At 40.4% G+C, this 20,485-nt stretch overlaps 3 protein-coding genes across 3 annotated transcripts; all 3 read right to left on the bottom strand.

The window, feature by feature from the left end:
• Nucleotides 1-2,740: 2,740 nt before the first annotated feature.
• On the bottom strand, nt 2,741-7,461 carry zpax1 (zona pellucida protein AX 1). The gene is made up of 21 exons (XM_003446373.5): nt 7,300-7,461; nt 7,143-7,219; nt 6,969-7,064; nt 6,765-6,889; nt 6,422-6,565; nt 6,261-6,341; nt 6,021-6,185; nt 5,841-5,937; nt 5,551-5,768; nt 5,321-5,477; nt 5,038-5,246; nt 4,838-4,955; nt 4,561-4,760; nt 4,351-4,465; nt 4,112-4,281; nt 3,936-4,024; nt 3,706-3,836; nt 3,419-3,608; nt 3,132-3,267; nt 2,922-3,051; nt 2,741-2,834 (listed from the first exon to the last, which is right to left on the bottom strand). The coding sequence occupies exons 1-21, from the start codon at nt 7,317-7,319 to the stop codon at nt 2,767-2,769; spliced, it is 2,736 nt and encodes a 911-aa protein (XP_003446421.2). The 5' UTR covers nt 7,320-7,461; the 3' UTR covers nt 2,741-2,766.
• Nucleotides 7,462-7,630: 169 nt separating this feature from the next.
• Nucleotides 7,631-10,404, bottom strand: ttc32 (tetratricopeptide repeat domain 32). The gene is made up of 3 exons (XM_003446305.5): nt 10,233-10,404; nt 9,853-10,019; nt 7,631-8,405 (listed from the first exon to the last, which is right to left on the bottom strand). The coding sequence occupies exons 1-3, from the start codon at nt 10,346-10,348 to the stop codon at nt 8,278-8,280; spliced, it is 411 nt and encodes a 136-aa protein (XP_003446353.1). The 5' UTR covers nt 10,349-10,404; the 3' UTR covers nt 7,631-8,277.
• A 4,806-nt stretch (nt 10,405-15,210) lies between these two features.
• On the bottom strand, nt 15,211-20,401 carry matn3a (matrilin 3a). The gene is made up of 7 exons (XM_003446374.5): nt 19,413-20,401; nt 18,376-18,822; nt 17,297-17,872; nt 16,216-16,341; nt 15,779-15,877; nt 15,566-15,631; nt 15,211-15,468 (listed from the first exon to the last, which is right to left on the bottom strand). The coding sequence occupies exons 1-6, from the start codon at nt 19,579-19,581 to the stop codon at nt 15,576-15,578; spliced, it is 1,473 nt and encodes a 490-aa protein (XP_003446422.2). The 5' UTR covers nt 19,582-20,401; the 3' UTR covers nt 15,211-15,468; nt 15,566-15,575.
• Nucleotides 20,402-20,485: the final 84 nt, after the last annotated feature.

Below are 20,485 nucleotides of genomic sequence, written 5' to 3'. Positions count from 1 at the left end.
ACAAACTCATATTTTCAGAGGCATTAACTGGGATTTTTGTAGTGTGGTGGGTGCATTTGTGCACTTCAAAATATTTCTTGATAAATGGATACTTTGTCATTAAAATTCCATTCAGCAGCTCATCAACGGTAAATAAAATTAAATGGAGTACTCTTCTTTCTTGAGCAGTCGACCAGTGCATCTTTCCAGAGTGGTGTAGTTCCGATGAGGCCACTTTTGCCGCCCTCTGCACATCTTTCTGATCTTGTGCTATCAGGAGCCTCTCAATGGTGGAACAACAGAAGCTCGTTAGCAGTTGCTGTGAATCAGGATTGGAGTTGATTCAGCTCAATACAGTGCCAAATCACAACAGTGGCCTTAAGGTGCTGTATATTGTAAGTTAAAGACCTACAACAATACAGAGAAAACCCCAACAGTCAAACAATCCCCAATGAGCCAGCACTTTGGTGACACTGAGAAGGAAAAACTCCCTTTTAACTGGAAGAAACCCCTGGCAGAACCAGCCTTGGGGAGCGGCAGCCATCTGCTGCCGCTCCCCAAGGCTGGGAGATTAATAACTAAAGAGAGATTAATAACTAAAGATTAAATGCAAAGTGGTGTGTAAACACACACAGTGAAGAACAAATACTCGGTGGATCATGGGATGCCCCCAGAAGCCCAGGTCATTAGCAGTGTAACTAATGGGGGATTTGGGTTCACCTGAACCCATCCTAACTATATGCTTTAAAGGAACGTTTTAAACCTAATCTTAAAAGTAGAGGGAGCATTCCACAGAAGAGAAAAGCTGGAAAGCTGAAGGATCAATTAAGAGGAGCTGATATGAGAGAAATATGCTCTCACAGAAGCATTTGGAATCAACCAAAGGCTTTTCTGTTAGTTTTTAGCCTTATAATATCAATTACAGTAGTCCCGCCTAGAAGTAATAAATGCACGAACTAGGTCTTTAGAATCACTCTAAGACAGGATGTTTCTAATTTTAGAGATATTGCACAAATGGAAAGAAAGCAGTCCTACATATTTGTTTGATATACATGTTGAAGGACATATCTGGTCAAATGATTCCTCCGTGTTACTAGAGGCCAAGGTAATACCATCCGGAGTAAATATCTGGTTAGACACTATGTTGATGAGGTCTGACATTTGGGGGTCTGTTTCATAGGGAATGTAGAGCTACTGTAACATCACATAAATGACAGCATTACGTATGCTTTCTAGTTGATCCAGGTGTGTAAGAGAGTTATAACTGCATGACCTGTTAGTCTAATATGCAGTAGAAATAGCAGTCTTGATGTGGGTTTGAAGTATGGAAAACACTTAGCGATGATGGGCGGACTGGGTTAGTATTTATCCAGCTGACTGCTGTTTTCTTGGGAATTGGGACAATCGTGGCCAACTTGAGCCAGGTGAGAACTGCTGCCTGCCTTAGTGAGGTTAGAGAACATGCTTTTCTTCTGCACAGGCCTTCAGCAATCATTATCTCCATCTGCTCAAGCCACTTCTGTGCGGGGGGGTCTGAGCCGGTGTTGCCGTAAATGTGTTGTCTCCTTCTTCCCTGGAAGCACAAGATGGATGCTGACTCCACTTTCTGGCAGTCAGAGCAAGCAAAGTACTTTAGTTTGTCCATGAAAGTTTAGTCAAAGCGATTTATGGCTGTCCCTGTAGCCAGTGATTGTCCTTATTCCACATGCATTTTGAGTTGTACTCTATACACTGACATTTCAATTAGAAGTTTATGGTGCATCTATACAAGACTACATAAATTATAGGGCTAGGACAATATCTGATCTGTGCCAACCATAAGCTGCCTTCTGTGAAAACTGGATTATAAAAATGAAACCAGTTTGATTTGTGGTGCAATTTTAACCCTTGAAGGGTTGATTATTCTCAAGTGAATATCAAGAGCAATTTTATTTCATTAAGATCTGTGATTAAAGATTTACCTTATATTTTTTTTACCCCTCCAAGCCACTTAAACTATAGGATTAAACAGACTAGAAAAATTATTGAACCACAAAATTGTAGCCAAACCGCCATCATAATTTACAGGTGATTAGTTTAAAGTGCAAGTTTCACTGGTTGCACAGACAAATTAAAAGCTATGAAGGTGCACAATGCATTGTCACTAAAATATGATAAGCAATTCTGTGAGTAGTCTCAGATAAACTTGCTCAACTACAGAAGTTCTGTAATTTGCCATAGTAGCAAGAATTGTTTGTCGAGTATTGAGTTACATGTATAAACCAGAATGGCCATTTAATTTGAATACTTTGTTCTGCATTAACCACAGTCCGTACCATTCTCACAGTCACTAGGAATCACTCAGCATTTACAAGCCTTTGGCAAACAGCAAAATGTCAGCTAGGAAGATGACTCAGCCACACTGGGTTGTGAATGGAACACCCCATCCACAGAGTATTGCATTTATAAACCGTGACCACACCCTTCTGAAAGTTGTAGCAAGTTTGTACAAGTAATTTAAGCTTAACACTTCATGTGAAGCTCAGCCCATGACTCTATACCATGCAGTTTACTTCACATTTCAATGCCCTTTTGTTTGAACCCAGTGTGTTCAGACAAGTGCATTATGCAAATGGCATCATTTTAAGTAAACTGATATGGCTACATTTGAAGCTTCGTTATAGCCAGTTAAAGATGTCAACCAGAACAGTTTAGAACTTTAGGCCTGTGTCTACAATACAGGCATGACCAAACTTACAAATTGAAAAGCTTAGACACCACATAGCTTAAGATTTTTTTATTGAAATATCAATTTGAAAGTAGGATGGGTCCAGAGGAGAGCTGCCATTGGTGAGCTGACTCTGTACTTCTTTGCTCTACAAGTAGGGAAGAAAAAAAAAAGTCACCAACTGCACTTCAAACTTAAAGTTTGTCCCAGTCTTACTTACACCATTAACACGTACCCCTTTTAGCACCTTTCAGCCCTTGAAATTTAGTGCCCTTTGTGCCTGTGGGATGCACACACTGGCCTCTGCAGATGCCATCTGGTGGGCCATTTGTATTACAAATCACTGCATCACAGTGCACATAGATCTGTGGGGAGACTGGAAGGTTAAGCACACATTGATACAGTATTGCATTAGACAGGCCTATGACTAGATCGACCGAGTCACCTGATCTCTCAGAACTTCATTGTCATTGGTGAAGGTGAACATCCTCATAGAGAAGCGTTTGACGTGGGATGGCATGGCAACATTATCCATAACTGGGTGGAAGACTGTCACATGGGTGTCATCGCGATTCTCACAACTAGTGAAGAAAAAAATTAAATGTAGCATGAAGACTCATTTGCTAAGTGAATTAACCACCCACTCTAGACTATTAATGATGGCAAAGTTAGCTGGACTATATAGTTGAAGTATAGAGATCTTCAACTTTGGCATTTACTTAATGCCATCACCTGTTCACAATGATGTCCCAGCGGGGTACAGATGTCCTGTCTTCTTGACGAGTAGCCCAGCAGTTCTCCACGATGAGCTCCAACTGGGGGTCTGTTGACTGCATCAGCACCACCTCAAAAAACAGGGGGTCTCTCAGGTATTTCTCCAGTGGATAATCTTGAGCTTGGTAAAACTGCTCATAAGCAGCATCTGGAAGAAAAGCTCAATTAGAACACTAAGGTGGTGTATACGCCTAAAGACAGATGTCAAATTCTCCACCTTTTAGCAAACCGACTGTCAGACTTACCCCGGGCTAGCCTCATTTGCACCATTAGCAGCCCTGTCCCAATTTCTGCTCTAGGATCATAGCCCCTTGGTTTGTGGCTAAATGCAACAGTTTGTGTTTTGTTGACCATGTAGTAGCAGTAGATGGTTTGCCTAAATGGGATAAAAAAAAAAAAAAAAAACCCCACACACACACTTTAACTTGGGAAATCAGCAGTTCATCAGGATAACTCACTGGTCAAGTCTACCTACCTGTACTCAGGTTCAGCAGGTGATGTTTTTGCTGTTACCTTGTGATACAGGCTGATCTCATTTTGATCAAGCATGTAGTTGTCAAAGAACTTAAAAAAAAAAAAAAAAAAGCCACACAAGTTGATTAACACATTTCCCAAAAGGCACTTTCAACTGAAAAAGGTCTGTAAACGTACTGTTCTACTTGTTCCACATGAATCTGCAGAGAAAGAAAAGTGGGCAAAGCGATCGTCGCTGAAAACTGGTCTACAAGACCGGTCCTTCAAAGTTAGCTGACTTGGGACGAGACTGGGCACAGATTCCAGCTTCACAGCCACTGCTGTTATTGTTCCATTGGGATAGCATTCTGAAGAAAGTAGACATTTATTATGAGTGTTTGTTACTTTAATGACAAGCTTAAGTGATCAAATCTTACTAGTCGTCATCAAGGGGAAGCTGCAGGCCAGGGAGAGGTCACCAAGCACCCACTGATTGTTTGGTTCCCAGAGCACGATGTCAAGTCTGGCTTGGATGGAAACTGAGGAAACGAGCTGCAAGATGTTCAGAGCACATTTAATTCCGATCCTGAGGAGACTGGCATTTACCAGTCTATGCTTGAAGGTTTTCAAGGAGTTATATTATATACCTCAAAGTTTGAGTCTTGGGCAGTGTAGGGCACTCTGAGGTGCAAGTGTGTGCGGTTTTCCTGCAGCTTGTAGGCTTTAGCCAGTTCAGGGGTTAGCTGTCGAGTTCCAACCGTGGTCTCAAAATTACGGCCTTGACTGCCATATTTCACCCTGACGTAAAAGTGCTTCTGATCACAGGTGCCAGTAAGTGCAGGCAGCACTGCAAGGAAAAGAAAAGTAAGCCATCTGGAGTTCAAAGCTCAATTTTCAATTCTAGAAAAGTTAAGATTGTCTCACCAACATCCTGCAGAGACGCCTGCAGTGTCACCTCATGAGCAAAGGAAGTTCCCTCAGGCAGGATGAGCAGCCCAAAGGTCAAAGGAAGAGAGTAGGTTGTAACCAAGGGTTCAGGATTCTTAAGGGAGACAAAAAAAAAAAAGTCATGTTGGGAGTTGGAATACAGTATTGAGTGCAATTTCCCATAGTTGGCCACATACAGTCTTCAGGACGACATCGGCATCGAAGGCCACTTGTAAAGAGAAGCCCTTGGTGCCATTGGTGTAGATGTGCTCCTGGACAATGAGCCCTCTGGCATTGCTCTCCTCCACAGTGAGAACACCAGTAAAGAAGGTGATGTTCTTCAGCTCCACATCATGAAGGAAGCTCCCCAACCTGACGCTAAACAAACCGTCCTCTGGAACAGTATCTGAGGAACAAGCCATGTGTTAAGGCTTTTCCTGCAACCTCTACTTTCAGTTCTTACCTTTAAGTGGGACTTACAATCTTCCGCATGGGGAGGTCTGGGCATCAGAGGTGTTGTAATGGGGAACAAAACCTTGTATTTTATATCATTTTGGGTCCCATCTGCCCTCCAGAGTACCTCGAGCATCGGCTCCACAGTGTAGGTGACATGGTACTGGTATTCTGGGGCATGACTCTGCAATTATTTACGGCATTTTAATAAAACGTGCATACAAACACAAGTTGCATGTTGAGCTAGATTTCCAGACCTTGTAGTAACCGTCGGGTGAGCCCACTGGGATCTCGGCAACAATGTGAAAGTCTGTGGTGGATAGTGTGTACCCTCTCGCAGCCATCTGAGACCTATCCAGCCTCTGCCCATTGATGCCCATGTGCATCTCTACAATTCTGAATGTGCCGTCCATCAGAGGGGTCATGCGGCGAGGGATGTACCAAGAGATCACACTCTCAGTGAAGAGGACGCCCCCTAGAAGAGAGGAAGCAACTTATTGACAATTCTGCACTTTAATGCTTATTGTGAAGTAGGTTTGAGGCTCACCTGTGGGACAAGCTGCTGCCAAGTTCACGATACCCAGACCACTTTCTGCCTTGTTGTAGACGCTCACCTTGAAGACTTCCATGGGGATTCCAGCCACCTTAAGGAAAAAAATAAAAAATATGGAGCTTACTGTCATTTTTAATTACCAGAAATAATTATCCATTATGAAGTAATCCTTACATCCTCCGAGAAGGTCTCTGGTGTATTGTAAGGGCTTCGCATAATCAATCTGGTTGAGGTAGTCATTGCACTGTAGCCAGCTTGTTCAGCCTCCCTCGGCACCATTACCACTGGTTCAGGGGTGAAAAATGTCATCTTCCAGATACCATGTGATGCACCAGAGTCCTGCAGCAAAATGGAACATTTTGAGCCTTCATTCACTTGCATTTAGTAATTTTCTTAAATCTATAATCTAGGAACCTCAAGCAGATTGGAGTCAACGTTTTGATCCTGAGCCGGCCGCTTAGTTTGTGGATTAGATTTCATCAAGTAGTTTGACACCTAGAATACAAGACAAAGCTAATTGAAGAGTTTGAAGGGCACAAGTATTAAAGTAAACCTGGCAGTGTGAAGTAACCTACTTCCATGTAGTTCCTGTCACAGAGAACCTCTTTAGGGGCCCAGCGAGTGTAGCTGCACGTCTGACTCACATCATGAGTTACCACATCTGATGGCCTCTGGCTGTACATTTGGAGTTTCAAGCCAATTTTAAATGTTGCATCGTCCTATAAGAGAAGAGTTTTTTTGAGCAGTTAGTTCCCGATACACTATTACCTGTACTCATTCGCAAATTTAATTGCAAAACTTGCAGACCTAAAATTTTAAGGTTTCTATTAAATGGTAGGTTGAAGTAAAATCTAGTTGATATTTAAATTTGTAAAGTTTGGAAAGAAAAAAAAAAAGTTCCACCTCAGCTGAACATACCTTGTTGTCCACAAAGCAGCCCATCAGAGATGTGTAGACTCTTGTGTTACCCCAGGGGTCAGACTCCATGCTGTACCCACACTGAGCAGCCAGGCTGGGTGTCAACAAGACACGCTGGGTGCCATCTGGAGAGGACATGCAAACATGAGGGATCACTTCTCAAAACAATGACACAGCCTGTTACTAATTAGGCCTTTAACTCACTGATGGCTTCCACTACAAGCTGGTTCCCCACTGCTAGAGCCTCGTCCATTGACAGCCTCATTAGATTTCCTAAACAGTCTGCCTTTATACCACTGCCTGTGAAAGAAGACGATGGTCAGGTAGTGTAGTCTCACTTAATTTGATCTGGAGTAGTTTAACATGAGTTAGTCTTACTTGACTGTGAAGAGAGCTTCGCATTTGGCCATGCTTGACCTAAAACAATTACTGCAGCCACCAAGTTCCATAATAAACTTGAGGGGGGAAAAAAAAATGCACATTTTAGAAAAATTTGAGTAACCGTCAGAAAACTAAAGACTAAACTTAAACTTACATGTTTTTAAGCCGCCACATGCTGCAGTGTCAACGTAACCATCCAAAAAAAAATAAAAAAAATTACTGAAACCAACCAGAGCTTGGCATTGGAAACCCCCCAGCAAGACCTGCCACCAACAAACCAGCTCTGACACAAAAGAGCTGACTGCTTCACTTAGGCGTCAGCAGCTGTTTTATACAGCAGGTAATCACCTCTGCACAGGTGAAACACATCAGTGATGCTTCCTGCCTCACTCACTGTGAGGAGGCTCCACTTATGATGCCTTTGCTTCTCGTAGGACATCACAAAATCTGCATTTGTGTGAATAAGCAAGCGTGAGACAGACATGTGTCATTAAATAATTTATTAGTCATTGATTTGTGATTCTATTTACATTTGTCTATATTATATTTATATTGTTTTCTGTGTATGTTTGTTGTTTCTATATTTGCTGACTTCCTTCCTTTAAAACCACATCACCTTGTTGTATTAAAACTTAAGCTAAATTTAGGACACAAAGTGTGCTTTAAGCAGCTGAGACATTCCTCATTATCATTTTATGTCAGCTTCTTATTAGGGTTCATTTAAAGTCACAAAGCCTCTCCTAAAATCTTCAACAGGGTGCTCCAACATTTATCAGGCTTTCACCTGATGGGTCGATAAGTCTGCAGTGTCCAGTCACAGTCTTATACGGCCCTTTATAAAGGGATATCAATTTTTCACTAACTGAGAGGAGCTTGAGTCGGTGTGAAAAAGGAATATTAATGCTCTTCTTAATAAAAATCCATCAACTGTGGCCCCTGATCCAGTGGGACGTCTGCTTCATCTGATCAATTATCCTCTGATTTTCAGCTCTGTCTTTGTTTGTGCAAATCACTTTATATTTAAAAACAAAAAAATGACAAGCGAATAAAAACAGTTGGACAATTATTGATATTAAGTGCACTGGTGTACATTTTGTTATCAGAGCCACATGACACGTAGGTTCAGAAGCTGTCAGTATCCCCTGTTTATCTTGTGCTCCTGGTCCAGAAGTGTCTGTTGAAGGCTCACTTTGGCATCTTCAAAATCCGGATTGAGCTTTAATGCCTGCTGGAAATCACTCTTGGCATCGTCAAAAAAGCCTGTAAGATAATAAAAATACTAAATACATATTAAATATAAGGGTATCTTTTATAATACACTTCTTGGCTGGATTTTAAAGAGTCAGCAGTTGTTGGGCAGTAAAAGCACAAGGGTTGTGGCAAGTTTGACAGCAAATACACAGCTCCATCTAGTGTTGTAGAAAAGAAAGCACCAAACAGTTACAGAATAACAGTTGACGATTTCAGAAGCCTTTACTGTTTCTACTGTCTTGCATTTATTCTTATATACAATGTCTTTTGTCTTTGCTGTGTTTGTGTTTTCTTGTAATCATCTTTAGTTTTCAGTGGAGTTGCAGCCATCCACAGATCACCACATCTCTTTTTAAGCCACATTTTGTGACAATATGTTAAAATTTCTGTATACATGTAAGGGTTCTGGCTGCCAGATTCTGAATTAGTTTATGTTGTCCTACTAATGATTTGGATAATCCTGCAAATAGAGAGTTATAGTAGTCTAACCTCCTTGATATGATTACATGGACCCATTTCTAAGAGTCAGTTTGAGATAAGATTTTTCTAACTATTGATATATATGTGCACCGTAGAAAGCAGTTTTGGTAAGCTCATTAACAATCGAAACTGATATCACTGTCCAAAATTATGACATGGCTCCTGTCTTTGTCAGTGTTTCAGAGAAAAGGGTGATAAATAGGTACAGCTGTGTATCATCTGCATAAGAGTGATAGGATATATCATTATTTTTCATGATAGTACCAAACAGGAGCATGTCAGAATAATGGACCAAGAACGGAGATTTTATTTTTCCTCAATAAATGTACTACCTGAAACACAAATGTCTACCCTTGAGGTAGACATTGAGAACCTGACCCGCCAAACTAACTGAATCATGAAGCCTTTAAATTAAAGTGTCACAATCATCAGTGTCAAAGGCAGCAGTGAGATCAAGCAAAACAGGGATGAAACTCTCTGTGAGTCATTGATGACTATAACAAGAGCTGTTTCTGTGCTATGATGGGATCTGAAACCTGACTTGTACTTAAATACTGTCTAGCCAAAATAGTTTAAAACACCTTTTCAACGCAATTGGAAGGAGTAATGTCATTCTTCTAATAGACATAGTGTCATTTATGTTTCAGATGATGCTTATGAGGAAACACAGGCAAGTCTGCTATAATGGAGATGTTCATCCCATATGTTGACCTCACACACCTTGTATAAATACACAGTGTGTGCTTATATTTCTTTATATGGTATACAATAGGTGAATTACTTCTGTCATTATTCATTTGTGATTCTTATTTACATTTTAGTGGACTGTTTTCAAATAGGACCTACAGAGGTTAATAAAAACGAAGCAGAGAAAAAGACACTTATTTTGAAGGTAATGGGCGGAAGTTGAGGTGTTTTTTGGCTATTGATGTGAACTGGCTTGCCGCTGCGAGCTGTGTCTGTCGCTTCTTCTTACCTAATCTATAACGAATTAGTCCTCTGTTGTAGAAAGGGACTTCAAACTGGCTGTCAGCTTGTATCGCAGAGGTGTAGTCATCCACGGCTTCACGAAAGTCCACCCGGAGGTACTTTATCTGCCCGCGATTGTTATAAGCAGTTGCTAAACTGCTTGCTTCACATTCCCTGTTCAAATATAACACAGTTAAAACTCCCATTTAAAATCATGGCTACAGTTAAATGTGAACATGAGAGAGAAAGGGGAAGGGAACTGAAATTAGCTAGCAGTTAGCGACAATTGGTCACAAAATTTAATGTGTAACAGAATGTGTCGTAACACCACCATGTCATAAACGACAACAGCTAGCCTTTAGCGTCTCCAGAATAAAATGACGATACCTGGACTGTAAGCAGGAAGAGATAAACTTTGTGTACAGCTCCTCTGCCATTTTAAAATTCTCCCTTTTAAACTCAGCGTGGGCATTTTCGAGTATTTGGGAATTATTCTCCTCCATGTGTGCGAAAGGTTTTTCTTGTTTTTCACCTGCGGATATGACGTTGCGCTACAAACTGTCCAATCATAGCGTGGTTCACATGTCGGCGTAGATCAGCGATCAAACTTACTTTTTAATGTTTGTTGTATAATTATGTGTGTTCATGGTACTAAACACGAATAAAGTTTTAAAACCTTTATTAGTAAAACAAGAAAAAGAAGAAAAAAATAGTTTTTATTGTTTTGAATACTTACGAAGCACCATTCTCTATGGTCTTCCTCTTTCTGTCCTGCCTGGCAGCTATATATATATATATATATATATGTATATATATATATATATATAGCTAACATCCTTCATCTAATCTCTATCTTCTACACATGTCAAACCATCAACTTTGTCTGTCTTGTGCACTAACCATTGCTTTGGACGGTTGATCCAAAGTACTGAAAATCATTTACTTTCGCTGTTTCTACTCTCTCATTCACAAACAGGTCTTCTGCCTGACTTTCATTCCTCTTCTCTCTCCCTACTCTCACTACAGATCTGTCATCTGCAAACAGCATAGTCCACAGAGACTCCTGCCTGACCTCATCTGTCAGCCTGTCCATCACCACTTTCGGAAGCTTCTCAGAGCATCTCCCTCATGTAATCCCACCCCCACCTTGAACCCGTCTGTCCTACTGCACACCCCACCACACTCTCGCTGTACTCATACATGTCCTGTGCCACTCTGACATACTTATCCGTCACTCCTGAATTCCTCATCTAGTACCGCAGCTCATCTCTTGGCACCCCATGACATGCTTTCTTTAGAGCCACAAAGCCACAGTGAAGCACCTTCTCTGTATGTCTCCATCACATTCTCAAAGCAAACGCTGCATCTCTAGTGCTCTTTCTCAGCATGAAACCATACTGCTGCTCACTGATTGTCACCTGTCCTCTTAACATACCTTTAATAATACTTTGCCATGTCTTCATGGTAGGGCTCATTTATCCCTCTGTAGTTACTACAGCTCTACACATCATCCCTGTTCTTGAAAACTGGTACCAGTACACCTTCCTCATTCCTCAGGCATCCAATCGCTCCCAATAATTGCATTAAACAACCTGTTAAAAATCCACTGGTGTGCCATCAGGACCACCTGCCTTTCCCTTTTTCATCCTCTTCATAGATGCCCTCACTCCTTCCTTACTAACCTTTTTCCATCTGTTCTCCTCTCTCTCCCATTTGCTTCATTAAGTTGTTGTAAAAATGCACCTTTCCTATATTATTTTCTTTGCTCATAATAACTACTAAACTACATCAAGCATCTCCCAGCTTTCTCTGTTTTTCTTGATTTTTCATGTGTACACACATTTGTGGAAGAGAGATTATCTTCTTATCGTTTTACTGTGGCTCTTAGGGGTACAGTAAAAGAGCCTCATATATGTATATATATTTAACGTAAAGTATCTTTTAAATAGTCTGTCTTAAACTATGTAAAGCATCTTTTTGTTTCAGATTTTAAAATCACAAAATAGAAAGAAAAAAGGTGGGCAAACTATCTACCTGCACCATCGCCTAATAGCAAGAAGGTCCTGGGTTTGAATCCACCAGCTGGCTGTGTGGAGTTTCCATGTTCTCTGTGTGTCTCCATGACTTCTCTACAGGAACTCCAGCTTTCTCACACAGTCCAAAAACACGCACGTTAGATTTTATTGGTGTGTCTAAATTGACTGTAGGTGTGAGTGGTTGTCTGTCTCTATGTATTAGCTCTGCAATAGATTTAAAACCTGTCCTGGATACACCCCGCCTCTTCTGTGATGTCAGCTGGGATTAGGCTCCAGCCCTAATGTGACCCTAAATTGGATATGTTGCAGAAAATGGATGGATGTTACATAAGACAAAACACCATGTGAGTGAAAACCAAACTGTGCTTTCTTTTTCTAACAGCAGGTGTCAGGCTCGACTTGGATTTGATTTAAAAAGTAAACGATGCAGTTAATGCAACTAATATTGATTATATCTATAAAAAGCATATCATCTGACTGGGAAATCCAACTAGATACTTCATATCTACAAAGAGGTTTTTTCATATTTTAAAGAAAAAAAATGCTTATTAATCACCCCAGTAGCCAGAGAATGGGAACTCTCACTGCAGTAAACAACAAGAAGGGAATTCTGTAGGGAAGAATGTCCAGGGTGAAGAAGTCAACGGTCCTGCTGGAAAAAATTACACCCTAAGAGCTAAAGGTCATTCAGAGGCTGTGCACTTCCCTTTTACAGCCCATTTATCTCTAGACTGTGTGGACGAGTTGAAACGGATCAAACAGAGACAGTTTTGACCAGAGGAAGGGCATGTAGGCCACTGTCTGTTGACTCTACTGAGAAAACGGATGTAATATACTAATTTTCACGTCACTGTGACTGTAAATTATTACATGACAGGAATCCAAGAGGAGGAAGTCAGCTTTGTGTAAGATTGAACTGTTTTATTTTGACACCAATATCATGAAGAAAACATAATGTTCAGAAATCTCAGCACCGCCGAGTCTCATCACCCAAAATGTTGCTGTTTGCTGAGAGAATTAACACAAAACATCCAAGATCACTTTGAACTGACAGAACCAGGAAAGACACATCTTCAAAAGAGGGTCCTATTGAAGGTGAACTACAGCACAGAGTCACTCTGAAGGTAAAACATATGTGCCATTCGTACATATAGCTGTATACACTTTTATGAGTAATTTACATATTTGGCAGATTTTTAAATTAAATAGAAATGAATGCAACCGTGGCAACAAACAACATAAAAATAAACCTTTCTGTGCGCGCATCATACAACACAAACATGATGTACAAATGTAGATTTAAAATAAATTGTCTGATGAAAAACGCTGACAATGTGGAGCTCATGTGACGTGCAGCTGATGTAAAACTCTCAGTCTGCACTGTGATACATTCAGATACATCGATCACAATTACAGAACAGACTGTTTATCATGAGATTTGGCTGTTGCACAAGTCAAAGTCCGTTTTCTATTTTATTACTCCAATGACAAAACAGTTATTGTCTGGATTAATGATTATAAGAAATATTTCATGAGGCCGATTTGATTTCTGGAGCCTGAGATAGATGGCAAATTTTTTTGGTCACGAAAATTATGGTCATTTCCATTTTCTCTTCCTGTTTCCAGGTTTTATACTAAGGTGATTAATATTTAGTGTGTAGATATGAGAGTGGCCTCACACTTCTCTTCCCAAAATAAAAACCTAGCAGGAAGTTCACTGCTTTGCACCTCTGACAAGCACATATGGTTACTTTAAAGCATCCCCAGCTTAACACTTGTGAGAAAGGGTAAACGGTTTATTATAAGGAGACAAGAGAAAAGCATTTAAATGAGGACAAGTGCAGCTGTTAAAGTAACAGACTAATCAATGAATGAAAGCAGACAATTCTGCTATCTAAACCTCCTGAAGAGACATTCGTTGTAGTGTCTTTTCCACTTCTCAGTAGCATGTGAGTCCCATTCATCTTTTTCCCCCCGAAACACTGGTGGGCTCACCTCTCTGTGCCTGTGTGTGGTAACTATGAACTGAAATAGCAAACAAACCTAAAACAGATGTCTGCTTAAAGGAAGGAGGGAGAGGATCCAGAGCAGACCTGAGGCAAACGTTGGCATGTTGACTCACACAGACAGCGCAGACAGAGAAGCTCTGTTGTCAGTGCTGCCAAGTCATTCCAGAGGTGACACGATGACCTCTGTCTGTTGTTTTTCTGGCACCAGCCGAAGTGTAAAAGATAGCAGGGTACAAAACCAGAAAGTTTTCAGCTCAGAGCAGTCAGAGAAGTAAACTGTAGACTTTAATCGTGCTTTATGTTTTACTATCAAAGATGTTTCTGAGTGAAAAAAATAGAGGTTTAAAAACTGATTTCCCCCTGACCCCACACATCTTACCGTTCTGTGAAGCCAAACGGCGTTACAGCACACTGTAAACAGACATGTTAGAGCTTTACCTTCATATTTGCCTTTCTAAGTTGACATAGAAATATGTGTATGCCATAAAAATGTACAGTTATGTAAGAGAGAGGCAATGACTCTTTTGTATCTGCAGACATGTTTTCCTAAATACCTTCAAGTTTTTGAAGATAGATGTTCATTGAGAGGACTTGGAATGAATTTTAGAAGAGTTACCGAGACAGTTTGATACATTTAATTTTAATTTTATTTAAACTTGAAAAATTAATCATCATTAAGTGCCAGCCTTCATTTACAGTAATGTTTTTGGGTTTATAAGCAGTGAGCAGTGAGGCTTAAACAGACATGTTTAATGAAGATACCTGCTTTCACAGAAATTCTGTTTTTTTTGTAACATTTGTATTCATTTTCCTACATCTAGCATATTCCCTCCATACAGCAACATCTACAAAAGGCTAAAACTAACATTAAAACCAAGAAAACTAATCATATCCAAACAATAAAAGCTTTGCTTAAAAAAGGGAACATACACTGAAAAGTAAATACAATAAAACTAAGCTAAAAAAAAAATACAAAAACTGTAATAACTCTGGAATGCAGAGTTATAATGCTAAATATTTTCACAAAATAAATGCCATCTTTCAGTCAATCAGCTAGAATTTTACTACTTAAAGAATTTACTATAACGCTATTACATCTTTAGATAGTAATTGTATTTTTTAAAATATATATTTTATATATATTTATTATATATATGGTATGATACATGTTTGTGTCACCACCCGATAAATGGAAAAATATTCATTATTCTGTATTTTTAGCTGAATTCAAGTTACATATTTATTAAGGCATGTAATACGGCATGAGGCTAATATATACAATATACATTTATACAAAATAGAAAAAAAAGACTAAAGAAATGTTAGATAACTATACATTTTAATATGCTCCTGGGGGTTTAGTTTAAGTAACATTTACAGTAGATTTGGGGGAAAAAATCATCAATAAAAAGTTAAAATAAAGTTTATTTGTAGACATTGTTGCTTAGCAGTCAGTAACCTGGGGGGTTGATTTGTGAGTCATCGCTTCTCTCAGTCTGTGGTTGAAGTTAGAGTGGATCACAGGAAGTTCCTCCCCATGATGCAGTAGTCTGTGGGAGCAACAAAAGTCATCTGGCTCTGCGGAAAATAAATAATCAGGAGGTCAGATTGCTCCCAGTGGGTGGGAACCTTTTACTACCAATCATGGAGGAAAAAGCCGCTGACTCTTACTTACGTGCAAAGCTTCAGGCACGGCCCACCGTGTTCTCAAGACGCTCTATTCTCCCAGTCACGTCAGCAAGTTTGAGGAGTCAAGGACTTTTATTTGACAATTATACAATGGAGCAATAACACCAGTAACAATAATAACACAAAGAAACCACCAGCTGTCAGCTGCAGAGACTGTTTATAATAAACTGTCGTCCATCTGAAACAACAGACTGGATATGCTTGGCTGTGAGCTGTTGGATGGCTGCCTGCGTCTGCTTCTGGAAAGCCAGTCTAGCCTCGCATTTGCAGGGATCCTCCACCACCTCGACCTTCACCTCTTTGCCGGGAGAAAGCAAATTTCACATCAGGGTAACAGATCACGCAGAGAGTGAAAAAGCACACAGAGCACCACCCACGCCACTTTCCCCCACTAGACTGCTGATGGAGAACAAAACAAAGCTCAAATGAAGGGAAGCAGATTTTTAAGGCAGAAAAGTACAAATTTCACGTAAACTGTCCAAAAAAACAAAACCATCTGTTACAGATTCAGGATTTTTGCAGTGTTATGAAACCCTGATCAGAATCCAAGCTGGGTATCTACACATGTCTTTAAACTGTTGAGCAGCATTAGTATGACACCAAAGAGCTGCAGGAATCCACACAGTATGTTCTTACGTTTCAGGGAACATGTTTTCTTGTCCGCATTCAAGATATAACCTTTCCGGCACTTGCAGTAATACGAGGCGTTGCTGTTGACACAAATGTGTTTGCAGTCGTGTCCCATGGAGCAGGGGTCCACACCTAGAATAAGCCAGGATTAAGGGATGGCAGCATGGGTACAGTTTTTCGCGTGCAAGCATACAGCACAGTAGGGGGGTAGCTTGTGAAACGTAAGACTATGCTAAAAAAGATAGAAGCTATTTTTTACTTTACATTTTGGAATTTTATGATTTTTTTCTGCATGCACGAGTTAAAAAAGTATGACTGGAAACTTTTCGAAGATATTTGTAGTTGATCACACATATGGCAGAAACTGAGGTAACATAATAAAGCACCATCAGTTTGGACAGTTAACGAACAGACGCACACAAATTCACACATAAGGAGAAACAATACAGCAAAACATGAATTTTCAAACCTTCAGCTTTAACATCTTTTTTTTAGTACACGAACATAATTGAAGAGCAGTCACACAAGTTAGCAAACCGTTTCTGATTGTTGATCATTGTGTCTGATAAATTTACTTTGAAAATTCAATGTTTCTATTATTCAAGCTGATGTTTCAAAAAGAGAATAAAATCAGCTTATATGGATGGATTTCACTTATCATGTTATGTTCATCCGAATGCTTTCTAATCAGTTTTCCAAATGTTTAAAAACTTTGTAGAGAGGTTTTACTCTACGTTTGAATTATTTTCACAGACTAAGGAAAAAATCTGAGAATCAGGACACTTTGTTTGCAAAAATAATCAATCTATGATCACCATGTAAACTTTTTGCTTTTTAAAGAGAAGCTGACAGTCTTAAGACTTTCCGTGGGTTTAAATTGGCGACTACAAGCACGTTCTAGAACCGACATCTGCAGTCCATACGGGGGCTGAGACCATCTGTTCTAATACTTTTTTTTACATTTTTACCAATAACTGTCAATGACCCACAACAGCCTCCTCCTTGTGGACTGTAGATGCCCCTTACTGAGGAACTAGAACCAGACTTAATGATGGAAAAAGCTCTTGCAGGCCCTTCTATGTCCTACCGCACAGGGTCTCTCTGAATTTGGACGTGAGCTTCTCGATGACGCCGTAGGTTTCCACGTAGAAGACGTGGTCCTCCAGAGGGGTGCTGGCCATCAGCTGCAGGGATCGCATGTCCGCACGGTCCACCCCGACAGCGTAGATCTCGATACCCTTTCCCCGGGCTGAAGCAGACACTTCTTCCACCTGGTCTTGAGGTCTCCCGTCTGTCACAATGATGGCCACCTTGGAGATATTCCTAGAACGAGGCCGGGCTCCAGACTGCTCGGTGAAAGCTTCATTCACTGCAGTTTTGATGGCGAGGCCGGTCATGGTGCCAGTCGCCAAGGGCTCAATGCGGGAGATGGCTTTCTTCAAGTCTAGTTTGCTAAAATAGTCTTTGAGCAGGAACTCTGTCTTGACCGTGCTGGCGTAGTTGACCACAGCCACCCTGGTGGCATCTGAGCCCACTTCGAGGGTGTCGACCATGTTGGCCAGAAAGATTTTAACCTTCTCAAACTCTCCTCGACGCACGCTGCGAGAGCTGTCAATGATGAAGACCAGGTCCAGGGAACGGCTTCTGCACTGAGAGTCTGTCTCTGTGATCAAACCATGGCAGGATTAAATCGATTTAATACAAAAAAAAAAATCCAGTTCGTTATTCAGACAAACATTTGTACTTTCTCTGAGGTCATTATGTAGTTATTCATCCACAAAAGAAGAAAGAATACTTTGGGATGCACTCAATGAAACAATTGAGCATCGCCATGGTGGTTCTTCTAGAATGATACTGTATGCTATGTGACATACTATGCATCATTTCAGGGATTCAACAGTCCATCAGAGACATGCTTTATCCTTTCATGTCATTTTCCTGAATGAAAGGGATGCCCTATGCCCAATACATGAAAAATGGCATGTCAATGGCAGTTAGAATCCCTGCCAGTCCGGTTTTACACACATACATTAAACTAGATAATTTCTGGAGTGTTTACCTCTTTACATAAACATCACTGATGAAAGTGAACTAAAATATCTGACCTGAAAAACAGTGAGGAGCATTGGTTGGTTTGGAAAGCAAACCTGACTGGTAATATTCTACCTGTCGGCACAGGACTGACGGTGGTGATGAAGCCGCTTTGGGTACTGACCGGTAGCGTCACAGGAGCGGTGGTCTTCCCTGGCGGCACGGCGGTCACCGGTGCCACTGTACTCGCTGGCAGGGTTGGTAGAATTGTCGGTTCTGGTTGAGTTGGAGGGCGTACCACAGGTGAGGGGCAGAGACCTTTCATTTTGTGAGGGAACGGGTCTTTGATCCCATGTTGGGGATGACGAACCAGTGGTGGTGAGAGAGCTTTGTGTATGTGATGCATATGTGGCACACCTGGGCCTTTGAATGTGTGGTGAAAAGGGGACATGGGGACTGGGGGTCTGTGGTAAGTCACTGGTGGAGATAGAGGAATGGGGTGATACACTACCGGTGGAGGGATCCTTGGTGGCTGGTAGTGGTAGTGATACCTTCCTCTATACGTGTAGTCACTTCTGTGAACTACAGGGCCACCAGAAAGGAAAAGTGATGAGAACATTAGTAGGTTGGTAGAAGGTAAACAGGAAAGTTGTGTAAGTTGACATTGTGCAGTAAGTAAAATACACTGTGCAGTAATCTCTTTTGTTTACTTAGGATCACAGACAAATTATTAGTATATGCATTCAGCCATCCAGGCTGTTTCAGACAAGCTTCTACTATAGTCTTAACAGAGCTTGTGAAACCCCCGGCCAAGATCTGAGAATTCATGCATGATGTTTGAGAAGAGTGTAAAATGTATTTGTTAGAATGAATTTTTATGAATGAAATATCTGTAATATTAAAAATGAATGGTGTTTACTACAAAAAATGTGCATTACTTTTTTGTGGAAAAAAGCAAAATAATACTGCTAAGAAGGAGTGGTGGACAAAGTATGCTCACTCAAGTATCTTGTACCATGTCTACTCCACTAAACTTGGGAGTCAAATTCTAGTTGCTCTGCTCTCTGATATTTTAAATGTTTTTAAGCTGCTGTATTTCTTTTCCTAGCCTACTTATTCCACCACTGCTAGACTTTTGTGTAAAACGAGAATACTAAAAATGAAAGACTTACTTGCTGGATTCAGGGTCCTGAGCGGTGGGCGCCCGTTATTTCTGGTTTGAGCGTAACTCTGAGCAGCCATCAGCTCGGGATCCCCTGCCATGAGGTGGTATGTGGCCTGTACATCAGACAGCAGCGGTGCAGCGCAGTACAGGAGGATCCAGTGAAAAGCCTTCATCATTTTAGTGTGCAGAGCTCCTTCTGTGGTCTGACCTCTCTGAATACTTTGTCTGTGAGGATCAGGGGGTCAAACCGCCACTGAGTAGGAGGAGACCTGAGTGAGACACGTCAAAGTGTCTGCCCCAAAAAGGTGGGTCATGAACTTCAGGAGAAGGTGTATAGATGAGTCTAAAGTGTCTCCTTTTTATTTTTCAGAGAGTTTGTTCTTACTTTTTCAATTTTTTGCAACAGTGTTGCAAATATGCAACAAAAAGTGGGACTATGAAGTGGAAAATATGTAATTTTGTTGGTCTAAACATGCTATTTGAAATACACTCTACCAACAAAGTCCAGAGTTTGAATAACTTAATATAAAACCTGTGTAGCTATAGACAATAACACATTACCTTAAAAAATTCTAAAGAATTACTGTTTAATACCACTTTCAAAAATTAAAAGAAAGTCTGGCTACTTGGAAACAAAATAAAGAAATAAGGGCTGGGTTGAGGTCGTCCCTAAACACTAACTGTATTACTACCTGTTGACACTAGATGGCGTATGAGTATTATCAATCACCAGTATATGAGTCTATGAGACCGTTTACATAAGGTTGTAGATTATAAATATATAAGATTATAAATTTTTTAAAATCTGCAAACATTCAAAAACATGTGCATATCGAGTATGGAGCTATTAACTCACTGAATTCTACACTAAATATGGAGGAAAAGTAAATAAATATAGAACAAGCCCCACCCCTCCGGTCGGTCTCTTTAAACTCAATCTGCTAAAAATCATGTGGTTGGGGTTTTTTTTCGTCCTTAATGCTATTTCAAGACTTGTAGTGAGAGCTCTTTGTTTTTAACATCTCTCGATTTTCCTTCAGTTTATTTATAATGAGAAAAAAAAAAGACGAGAACTAAGAT

Source organism: Oreochromis niloticus, linkage group LG15 (genome assembly GCF_001858045.2).
Source record: "Oreochromis niloticus isolate F11D_XX linkage group LG15, O_niloticus_UMD_NMBU, whole genome shotgun sequence".
NCBI lineage: Eukaryota > Metazoa > Chordata > Actinopteri > Cichliformes > Cichlidae > Oreochromis > Oreochromis niloticus.
This window is presented reverse-complemented; position numbering and strand designations above follow the sequence as displayed.